The sequence below is a fragment of the Rhyacophila brunnea genome, unplaced genomic scaffold (genome assembly GCF_057557595.1).
Source record: "Rhyacophila brunnea isolate RB1 unplaced genomic scaffold, BYU_Rbru_1.0 scaffold_13, whole genome shotgun sequence".
Lineage (NCBI taxonomy): Eukaryota > Metazoa > Arthropoda > Insecta > Trichoptera > Rhyacophilidae > Rhyacophila > Rhyacophila brunnea.
The window spans coordinates 25,736,909-25,749,163 of record NW_028232785.1 but is presented as its reverse complement, the minus strand read 5'-3'; the positions used below and the strand labels follow the sequence as shown (position 1 = coordinate 25,749,163).

General features: G+C 33.5%; 1 protein-coding gene across 1 annotated transcript; it reads right to left on the bottom strand.

The window, feature by feature from the left end:
* Positions 1–1,637: 1,637 nt before the first annotated feature.
* Positions 1,638–7,562, bottom strand: LOC147077065 (uncharacterized). Its single transcript, XM_085940680.1, has 3 exons — positions 7,417–7,562; positions 3,752–5,685; positions 1,638–1,755 (listed from the first exon to the last, which is right to left on the bottom strand). Exons 1-2 carry the CDS (start codon positions 7,549–7,551, stop codon positions 4,468–4,470), a joined length of 1,353 nt encoding a protein of 450 aa, XP_085796806.1. The 5' UTR covers positions 7,552–7,562; the 3' UTR covers positions 1,638–1,755; positions 3,752–4,467.
* Between the last annotated feature and the right edge of the window lie 4,693 nt (positions 7,563–12,255).

Below are 12,255 nucleotides of genomic sequence, written 5' to 3'. Positions count from 1 at the left end.
TAGAGACCAAAATCTAAATGAAAATCTAACACCTACTAGTTGTAGACTGTGTTAGTTTTTGTTTTGTTTTTAGACCGCAAAAAAATGCGATTGCAAAAACGTTAAGCGAAGCTATTCTATAATATACAAGGCGGCTATCGCGGTAGTTTATCATATTTATGTAGAGGTGTTAATACTTCTTATAATAGGTAAGGTTATGGTAGTTTTTAACAGCATCTCTCTAGGCTGTGCTAACTTTTAGAGCGATTTAGACAATTTAGACGGCTAACTTATTGTAGGTCACAATTATAATACTTACCTCGATTCATAAATATACCTACCGCCTAACATCGGAAACTGCCTTGTGTATAGAATAGACACAATGGGGTGGTATCTTTACAAAATCAAATTGTAATGTATGGAATATCCCATCTCAAAAAAGGACAAATATTTAATTAGTTAAGTATATAGGAATTAGGGGACAAATAAGCTAACGGGTGAGGAGAAACAGGCAACCGTGCTCGCGTGTTGAATATTATGGGAAAACTTTAAACACGTGTCAAGAATACGTCATTCTAATATTGTTATTCTTTGTCACAACTACTCTCGGATGATGTACTCACGCTCATTCAATATTGGTGTATTTGAAGTTTGCTACACTATGGCAGGTCTTTATCGTGTTTTATTTTCGTAGGACACGCACAGATTCAAAACCCTGCTTCAACATGAAGTGCATTGGGGTATAACCTATATGAATAATATCTATTAATCTGTTCTGTGGTAGGAATCTATCCAAAGTGACTTGTGCAACACTATAATAACATTTGTTTAGACGATCAGTGCTTGAAATGAACTGGAACACCGGACGTGTCCTCTGGTTTGTGAAATCCACGAGACCACCGCGTTGTTTTGTGAAATTATGAAAATTATTATTTTAATTTACATTTGGAGTCTGGAGGTAACTGAACTACTTAGAACATGCCCGGTTACACTGGAATCATTCAAGGGAGTACGTTTGAAATTTTGTCTAAGATTAGCGCTATGATAATTGGCCCAACCAATAATTATTTAATACCTTGTAATTCGTTATAACTAATTTTAATTCCTGATAAATTTCAGGCAGTTTGAGTACTTGTCTAAATACGATTACACATATTGAGTGATTTAGATTTACAAAACAGAAATTTTTTGAATTCTTATCTTCAATAAATAATTTTAAGTTGTAATATTGTATCAGTTGACATTATCCCATTGTAGCGAACGAAATCTGTCTTGATTATTATTCTCAGTAGCATAACGTAACATGGAAATATGCATGTTGGGGATAACTCGTAAAGATCAGAAAAAAACTAATGGATAAGGAAGCAGGCATGAGTACGCGCTGTGGTTAAAATCGGTAAGCAAATGAAATGGCCAAATGCCATCATTATATTGTGGTACCCAAGAAAATGATCATTCTTCCTAAAACCCGCTGGATGTATGTGACATTGAATACTAGGGACTGAACAGGAAAATCCATCATCCAGCAGTATCGACACCAGCTGATGATTCGGTTCTACATATTATTGTATTATTTTAATCCTACAATCATATAATTGTCATCGACGTGTAGTATTAAATAGATAAAAAATGTCATTAAAAATTAATACAAACCAAATACAAAATTGCTATTTTTATTAATGATTAATAGAACTCCATTTTAACATTGTCAAATTAAAATATGTACACGATATTACAGTGATTCAGACAGGGTAGTCAAGAACAGCGGCGGATTCTCTAATACCATGCATGTGCGCTGCACTGCTTTTTCCTAAACATTTCTCAATGTGCAACAATGCTATTAAGTCATCACTCGTTAATCGCAATTTAATCCATGTAAATTTATACCTAAAGCATGTACTTACTGAACAGTCACCGAAATCGAGTGCTCGTGGTGAACGCACTAATATCGATCTTAGTTTTCCATTCATAATACATTGCGTAATAAACGTTCAACCCGATACGTGAAACTCATTAGCATGTCATAAAAATACAAGATTTGATTGCTATCTGGGACGCCGACCAGTTCACAAAATTCTACACAGAAAAAAACTGTAGGAATACGTGGTAAAATGTAGTAACTGAGATTTAGCAGGATTGATAAAAATAGTTTTTTTTTATTTAAATCTCATATAAATTCATTGGAATTAGGCTGATATTGAATACAAATTGACTATTAACATAAATATTATGGTTACGATCCTTAAATCGTTCTATATTTGCAAATATTTTAATATAATTTATAAAAAATAGTATCTGAGGTATCATGTTCTCTTAGCAAGTGAGTGAATTATTATAACATGGTGTCATATGTTTAACACTAACTGACTCGCGCTAAGTTTTATTGCCGACGTAATTTTTTAGACTTTATTTTATTTTGTAGACGAAGGGTCTGACGCCTTGTCGTCAATAATTCAAAGTCCTGTGTCGAAAAATACGTATTCAAAACAAACGATAGTTATATATATAATTATTTTATATTGTCTTGAAAAATTATTGCAGTTCACTGTTCAGTTTAGTTTCTGCTGCCGCGATCTAAAGTCACGGTCTGTTTATCACTTTGTTTCGATAATTTTCTTCGCAAAAAGGAAATTATGAATAATTTATTATAATTGTTTAATCAGTGAAGTGTGTGTGTTTTAAAATGATGTCGATAAATGTAGACTATATTAAACATAACAAGAGTTCCTTCGAAGAAAGAATCAAAATAAAAAATCATTTGTACAATTCTGATGACATCTGTGGAAAGTGAAAGGTGTTTTTAAACCCTTAAAAGAATTAAATCGTTTTTAAGAAATACCATGAACCAGGACAGACTTAATCGTATATATGTGTTAAGCATCGAGAAAAAACTTTTACAATCAGTTCCAGACTTTAATGAGAAAGTGATTGAAGAGTTCGCTAAGTAGAAACAACGCCGAATTGATCTACTTTTTAAATTAGGTAAGAAAGTTTTAGTGCACCCCCTATGAAAGCAATTTTGGTAACCACCGGACGCCACTGGTCAAGACTACTTAAAACACTCAAATGTACAAGGTAACACACGAGCACATACAATATTTAAACAAACCCCTAGCACGCGATGCTGTCATGACAGGTACATAAAAATGCAGTGTTGCAACACGCGACTGCAGCGCGCCAAGAGCTTGTCAGACAGTAAGCTGCAATTTCCGATCTATAAAACTAAATTTAGCCAGCATTTTAAAAAGAAACGAATTGACGTGGGAAAAATGATAACATTTTTTTTAACTCAATAATTAATATCAGATTAAGAATATAAAACCAAATTATTAATTATCATGAACTGCAAGGTTGTCTATTTCGTATTTTAACTTTGACCGAAAACTATAGCAAAATCGTTTTTGTGGATTACGCTGTTTATCCTATCTTAAGTCTAATTAAGCAATCACTAATTTGTTTCAAGATGTATGTACAGTTTCATAAAAATATTAAACATTTGTAAAGATGGGACTATAATAATATTGTCTGGAACAGTGTTTTTCAACCCCCGATCCGTAGAAATTTTAGAGCGGCCCGCCAACAGTTGCTTCCGCGGTAAGATCCATATGTATAATACCAAAAATTCCAAACAAATCGTCATCAAAAAAAAATAATCCGTCTATGGAAGATGTCAGTCCATACGCAATTTATAGTAAAAAATAAAGAAACCTAATTGAGTTGCCTTTTGATGCCACTTTGGTATCAAGATATAAAATACAACATCGCTAATTACAAAAGCATGAAATTATCTTTCACAATTTCGACAATATATTTTTATGGAACGACTTTTTTGACCATGCCTTTAGGAAAACTGAATGGATGTCAATGCAGCACTTCACCTCTCTGAAACAACTCCGAAGACATGATGATCTATTATTCTAGCAAGATGCATTTCTGATTCAGCAGAGGATTCTTTGTGTTAGCGGTCCCCGATATAATACTCATATTTTTACAGGTCCACACGTGTACAGAGAACTATTTTTGAACACTAATGACTATCGATACAGAATAACCACGATAGAGAGTGAACAAGAACACACATAAAAATATAACAGGATTGATTCTCATATTATAATTATTATAGTGCATTAGTATGTTTTTATCATCATGCCATCATTTAGTAAATTTTCACAGGAGTTTTTTCAGCATAATATGCTTTTTTAATTGATAAGACTGTCTGACATGTATACAAACAATTTTGACATTTAAGTGGCTTTTCGTTAGCATATGTCATTTTATGTATCTTCAGCACCTCCTTCTTCAGATTATTAATCTCTTAATTATATATTATTCTTAATCACTTCAGTCGGCAGTGGTCTTCAGAGTAGAGCGGGTCGCGAAATTTTGCAAATATACATCGCATTAATATCGTTTTTCACTAGTATGCGTTATTTTATGCTTTTCGAGGTTTCCGGGCTGCAAGAATATTGATAAGGAAATATTGCATGATTATGGTTTTTCACCAGTATGTGTTCTTTTATGACGTTTGAGGGTACTGGACTGCGAAAATTTAGATGAGCAAATATTGCATTGATATGGTTTTTCACCAGTATGTGTTCTTTTATGAAGTTTGAGGGTATCGGAGTGCGAGAATTTAGATGAGCATACATCGCATTGACATGGCTTTTCACCAGTATGTTTTATTTTATGCCTTTTAAGATGTCCGGCTTGCGAGAATTTAGATGGGCAAACATCGCATTGATATAGTTTTTCACCAGTATGTGTTCTTTTGTGCATTTTGAGGTGTGTAGACTGCGAGAATTTGGATGAGCAAACATCACATTGATATGGTTTTTCACCTGTATGTTTCCTTTTATGATTTTTGAGGTCATTAGACTGCGAGAATTTAGATGAGCATATATCACAGGCATACGGTTTTTCTCCAGTATGTGTTCTTTTATGCACGATTAGATTACCCTTTTGCGAGAACATTTTGAAACAAGCATCGCATTCATATGGTTTTTCACCAGTATGTGTTCTTTTATGAATTTTGAGGTCTCTGGACTGCCAAAATTTAGATGAGCATAAATCACAGGCATATGGTTTTTCTTCAGTATGTGTTCTTTTATGCACGATTAGATTACACTTTTGCGAGAACATTTTGAAACAAACATCACATTGATATGGTTTTTCACCTGTATGTTTTCTTTTATGATTTTTTAGGTCATCAGACTGCGAGAATTTAGATGAGCATATATCACAGGCATATGGTTTTTCTCCAGTATGTGTTCTTTTGTGCACGATTAGATTTCCCTTTTTCGAGAACATTTTGAAACAAGCATCGCATTCATATGGTTTTTCACCACTATGTGTTCTTTTCTGCGATTTAATTTGATTGACCTTCAAATGAACACACGAAATATGTTTTTTCAATAAATTTGAAGATCCAAATGTTGCATAACAATGACTACAAACAAAATTACGTGGAAAATATGTTGTTTTCTTTAGCTTGATTCGAATAACTTTTGGCAAAACGTACATTGTCTGCAATTCTGTCTTTATGTCTTGTTCATCTATAGTTATTTCTGAATACTGAGCCACCATGTCTTTCACTCCTTTCATTGGATATTCTCCTTTATCAACATTATCGATTTTTACCACGATGGCCAGTGGAATTTCATTATTTTGACTTCCAATGTAAGTTGCTTCATATCGCTGAGTAGAAATCTAAAAAAAAAATACGTTTGATGAGCCCGATTCGGTGAATAAATAAGTAAAAAATGTTCTCAAAACTTTAGAGTAAGTAGTTATACCGAGAGTTTAATGTCTTAAATAAACCCTAGCATTCTATGGTGAAGGAGAAGTAGTACATGAACCAGATTCCAGAATTAGGTCGTTCCCTCTTTACATTTTTATATAGATAGATTCTTTTAGCATGTCCGATCCTGATAAAGTCATATGGGCCTTCACAGGTTAGAGGTTTGTATTAACAGATTGTTTTTACAAGAAATGGATATAACGACCTATTACGACCATAGACTTGACTCAAATACAAATTGAAAAACAATGTGTATTTGACGGACCCAGAATTTGAACCTGGGACCCACGACATTATATGCCGACGATTAAGGGGGGACATGCTCAGCGTAGGTCAAAATGGAGCGTTTGCTCTATTTTCAAAGCATGATCCTGGACACACCGTAAACGTTGTAGATAATCTATTTATATAATTTTGAAGCCTCATTAACATTTATATTGATTTTAAACATTTGAAGACTGCTTTATTGAAGTAGGGAGTAAAATAATGTTAACGCGCGTGTTTGAACATATACCGTTTAAAAAAAAATTCGGTTAGGTACATGATCAAACACTTCATTTATATAATTAACTATTTCTTTTATTCAACGAATAATTCACAAGATTTAAGAATATATCATTCTGATTATTGAATATATATTATTTTGAAAAAACCCTTTCTGATAGAGTATATTATAATAACCAAAAGAAAAAATCTTTTTTTTTGAAAAAAGTAAGTCACCCCGACGGGGAATCGAACCCTGTATCTCCCGAGTATACGCCTCATCCGTCGCATTAAGCCATTATGCTACGGCGTGACATACTAAAAGCGACAAATTTTAACTATTGGTCAATTTCTATACCTACCCATCAGCGTTTCTTCCAAATCAGCTACTTTGGCAATCGATTTTTTGACCAATAGTTAAAATTTGTCGCTTTTAGTATGTCACGCCGTAGCATAATGGCTTAATGCGACGGATGAGGCGTATACTCGGGAGATACAGGGTTCGATTCCCCGTCGGGGTGACTTACTTTTTTCAAAAAAAAGATTTTTTCTATTGGTTATTATATACTCTATCAGAAAGGTTTTTTTTCAAAATAATATAACTTTATTTATAGTTTGTCAATTTATGGCTACGGCCGTATGTTGTAGCTTAACCACTGGGGAATGCCAAAAGAAATGGCGTATTTCAAAAAAAACACTACCTTATTCTTAGGTCAATAATTATTATATAGCAATCATTATTCGTAGGATTCGCCATGACAAAACAAATCGACGTGCAGACAGCTCGACTGCCGTTATCCGATTAGAGACTAGTGAAAAATTTTGTCGCACCTACTGTTGAAAATTATTTGCCACATCACTGAAGTACGCTCTTAATGATAAGTATTATGGCGGATCTTTACAGTCGACATCCACCGACGTATTATATCAAATGGGTCGTTATTTTGTTATGTTTGCGTTTGTTCATTGAAAATAAATAAGTATGACTCACAAAGTATACTGTGCACTATTAATTTCAAATCTTGACAACCTACCTTCACCCCTCGCCACTGCTAGATAGGTGCCTATCTACGCATTATTATTGGCTTATGCCGATTGAGGTTGAATACAGAGATATAATTTAACATTGAAAAATAAGGAATTAATATAAATGATACCTGATTTACTGAGTTGAGTTGACAATAAGAAGATCCAACTGCATCATCATATTTCAATGAATGCTTTGTACCTTCAGAGATATTTGCATAGTTACTGTCAGACTGGGAGATAGTTTCAGCCGTTATATCGGTCATGTTTTTATTGCGATCCTGGAAGAAAAATACATATAATTGAATACAGATGTCAGGTAAGGTTAGGTTTACACGCCAGTGATTTGGATTCGGAGAATACGTCAAATGACGCTGGATGGGGCGTCGAAGACCTGAAAATGAAAGAGGGATGCCTCCACCAAGGGCATACACACATATTTGTTCCTTCCTGATGTCCAATGGCAATTGGAGATAACCAGTCAATTCGTCGCTATAGGATTTGTTTCCCGAATATCCATTTTTGTCGAAATCGACATTTTAATGCAGTTCAATTTCTTTTATCGAACTCTACCGAAATCATTTATAAAAAAAATATTTTTTTATCTAGGAACAGAGATATTTTTTTGAAAAACCCGAATACGCCATGTTAAGTTACAATTACTCCGTGTTGTTCTCCCGAATGTCCAACTATTCGTACCTGAATATCCAAGTTAATTTCGGTCGAAATAAATCTCTGGCTGAGTTTTTATTTCCCGAATATGTCTTTTAGCCAATCAAACCGCGCTGACGCCGTGCATCTCGCTCCCACATTCACGCTGAATCCTCTTTCAAATTTCGTCTTATTGATATTGTTTTTAAAGTTACTATTGTTTTAATAGTGAATTCATCTAATTTGAAGAGATCGTTTATAGCTGATACATCACCAGTTTGCCCTGAACTTATAGTAAAGTTATGGAAGTGAGTATTTTAACCTAAATAACTGCATTTTGTTTTGATAAATGACACAAAATCCCAACGGTTATATGAATTCTACAGTATGACCCGGCAACTACTATGACGTAAAAAATAATTATTATTTCAAATTATTATTAATCAAGCATTGTTTGTCTTTATTTTACTTTTAATCTAGGTATTTCTATGAAAATAAAGGCAATGCTATGATTTATTTTTGAATGCGCTGATAGTTAATTTAATTTAATATGTATGTTAGTAACTATTTATTTGGTGAATATTATATACTTAGGATATTGGTACCTACCTAATATTAGCAGCCAATGGTAATTAATTTATAGATGCTGTTATTTTGTGTTGTCATTCCAATAGTAAATATATAATATTTATTTGGTGGTTTGTAATAAGTTTAATTGTTAATTATAGAAATATATAGGTATAATAATATACAGTTTTTTTTTTTTTTTTGAAAAAGTATTAATATAAAATTGTTAGCAAGTACGAGTAAGTACCATCATAAAATATTGGAGAAATCCGTGACGTCGGTTAGTAATTGAAGTAGTAGATACTTACCTACTTTTATTTAATAAACAAAAACCGATCGCCAATAGTCGCTTGATTTTGAAGAATACTGATGAGCAGGTATTAACAGGCCAATAGTTAAAGTTTGTCGTCATAAGTATGTCACCTCTTAGCATAGTGGATAATTCGTGGACTTGGTCGTAAACCCAGGAGATGCAGGGACGATTCCTGCCGGGTGTCTTACTTTTTTCAAAAAGATTTTTTCTATTGGTTTTAATATATTTTCTCAGAAGTGATTTTCAAAATTATGTATGTTCAATAATTAGAATGGTACATTCTTAAATCTTGTGAATTATTCGTTGAATAAAAAAAAAGATTATTAAAAACTATTTTATTACTTATTACGAAAAAAACCGAAAAAAGCGAATGCCGCATGTTATTATTACCTACGAACTTGGGTTATTACGATCATTAGGTATTTAAATAGTAAAAGTAATCATTACCAATTATCGTGTAAATAAATATAACATTTGAGGTGCGTACTTTTTAACCACTCAGTAATCCGTGGGCCGTGCAGCAATACGCTACGGTCTTAAGTCCCGAACGTCCATGGTTTGTCCCGAATATCCATTATTCTGAGAGAGCGCTAAAAATTTCCCGAATATCCACAACGAGTACTTGTAAATAAAACGCATTTTCTGTGCATTTACTGATTTATACCAGTATATTATTCTTGGAATCTATTCTTAGATAATGTTGCAATCATACAGTGTAGAAAGAATGATTGATACATCGACTGATATTTCAATATACGACAATGAAATTGGTTTTTCGTCTCCTGAAAAATTGACATTTGGTCTATTCGGGAAACAAATCCTATAGCGACGAATTGTTGACGGGGTAAGTTTTGACTTGTCACCCAAGCAACATGTGTATGTGGAGTAGAACTAGAGAGACAAAAAACCATATCCTCTGGATATATCTGAGAATAGGTCGCCGGCCTACTATAATGCTTTTACAAATTTTGCGACGTCTTCTTGCTGACGTGAAACTCTTTTAACATTGTTTAGTGTGTCTATATTGTTTTAGCTATGTTTTTAGATATTTATGAAATCATTAGTTTTTGTTAATTCTCCGTGCTCATCTCTCCAATGGGCACTATTATTAGAAAAAAAAACTATGTAATATCACTTGAGTGCGTGGTAACCTCAGTCATGGGCATCTGCTCCTGAGACATTCCCAGGCGTAAACAACTGGTGATGTTTCACATCTAAATGAAGAGCCTCGCGATCGCTCGATTAAGACCGAGTATTGTGCGGAGCGAGTTGGTTTGGATAGAACTATGAAATACCTAGTCAGTGTTTTGGATAATCTTTAGTTTGTCATTTCGTTATGAACCATGCACATAAGAATCCAAACAAATCGAAAAACAAGATGAACCGAACCAAAGAGACTATCTCGGACAAACATTTCTATAGATAGCAGTAGCGAAGGGCAGAAGTAGGCTGTGAAGATCTGACATAAATAGTGTTCACTTATCTTTGTCAGTCATACGTATTTGTTTTCATTGAACTAATAATACAAATAGCTGATGGTTCGGTTAGTTTTTAAAAATCAATTAATCTCTGCCTAACTAAGCCATACAAGTTTTGGTTTGCCATTGACAATCGAACAAAAATATTGCATACTTTTCAGTCATACTTATTTGTTTTCGTCGAATTAAGAAGACATAATAATGTGTAGATAGTGTTTAGCCGATGGTGGCCTATAGTGTCGTGGGTCCCAGGTTCGAATCCTGGGTCTGACAAACACACATTGTTTTTCATTTGGTGTTTGAGTATGGACCTAATAGGTTGAGCAAGTGGCTGACATCCATTTCTTGTAAAAACAAACTTTGTTAATACAACCCTTCACTCTGTGGAGGACCATTATATGATCTTATTAGAATTGGGTTTGGTCGAAAATAAATGTAAATACAAGCTGTTTTAAAATTAGCAGAATTAATAGTAGATAACAGTAAAAAAATATTCGTTCATATAATTATAAAATATCTAAAATTATGACATTAAAAATAGGTACTTACATCATTTTAAATGTTTTACAGTTAAAACAATATTATTTTATCAATTAGGTATAGTTTGAAATAGGCAGAGAATAAATTATTTTAAAAATACTAAACAACACCATCCGATTTATGGAGTCGAAATTCTCTTTCACTTTTATTATCAACATGCGAAAACGTGTCTTATCACACCGCATTTGACTGAAGCGCTTTCTGTGGGTCATCTGCAAGAAAATATTATTACGTCATACGATAAACACGTTGTGAAAAACTAACCTCAAAACAGCAGCTGGAATCGTCGGCATTCTCTTGTTTAATAATTGTTAGATTCAAACAAGATTCTTCATTAGCGTCGTATTCGCTTCCATTCGGTTCTAGTTTTATATCCATTTTGCGTACGTAAATTGTAATTTTATTAATATATATGGCACTACCTCGCAATTTTTGTGAAATGCGTGTACGAATTCAAATGTTTAGCCAAAGGAAAGTGTTGCCGCTATACAATATAAAATTTGAGTATCCTGTGTTAGTCCTGCGTTCCCAATTATTTCTTGTCGGATCTTTCATTTTTATACAGGTATCAAGAGTGCAAAATGTCTATCTGGCACGACAAAATATATTAGCTACCTATTATAAATGTCATCATTATTAATTCACTAATAATTTATCTTAGGTATACACATTTGATTAAATATCTTGCCTGGTATAATTTATATTTTTTCGAATTATTTTATTTGCATTTTATTATGCCATTTGGCTTTATTTTCACCCATGTGGCATACTTTTCACGTACTTTACGTAACAATCAAAGGATTTTTCTTGCGGCATTTTTTCATTATGTTTATATATTCGAATGTAGTGTATTATTCGTTGCTGGTGTTTGAGACTGCATTCAATATCACCAAAATCTTTGTCGTTGGGCAGATAGCTATGTCCACTACACAAAAATTTTAGTGTTACTGTATTGAGGGACGGCTTTGATCCATGTAATGCCTTAAGCATGAGAGTAATCTTGGTTCTGCCCCCCACATGAGTCTGGCCATAAAATTAAATCTTTAACTGCTGAAGATATGTGACTTGAATGCTTTAATATGCATGACCCAACCTCTTGAGAACCTCTTCCTGCAATGCCTTCTAACCACTTCTAAGCAGAAACTTTTCTGTTGTTTTCCACTATGGATGCCTAATTTATAAAGCCATAGTTGGCGTTTATAAAATATGATATTAGTGGAAATTCTCGGTAAGGGAAGGGTCTTTTGCATATCAAATGTGAGACATTCTGTGTCGTCTCTGTTTTTTGCAGTAAGCAGTTTCATTTTGGCAAATCTTGCGTATTTTTTGCTAAAGCCTGGTGTTTCTCTTTTTCTGTGATAAGTTGTGCTTTTTCCGAACCATCTCTTACGTTATCGATTTTCACCTTAAATGTATCGCAA

What these genes read in the sequence shown, in the direction of transcription:
- LOC147077065 (XM_085940680.1), bottom strand. Translation starts at nt 7,551, where the DNA reads ATGACCGATATAACGGCTGAAACTATCTCCCAGTCTGACAGTAACTAT. An exon ending in AACTCAACTCAGTAAATCAG is followed by an intron (nt 5,686 to 7,416) that starts GTATCATTTATA and finishes TTTTTTTTTTAG; the next exon opens with ATTTCTACTCAGCGATATGA.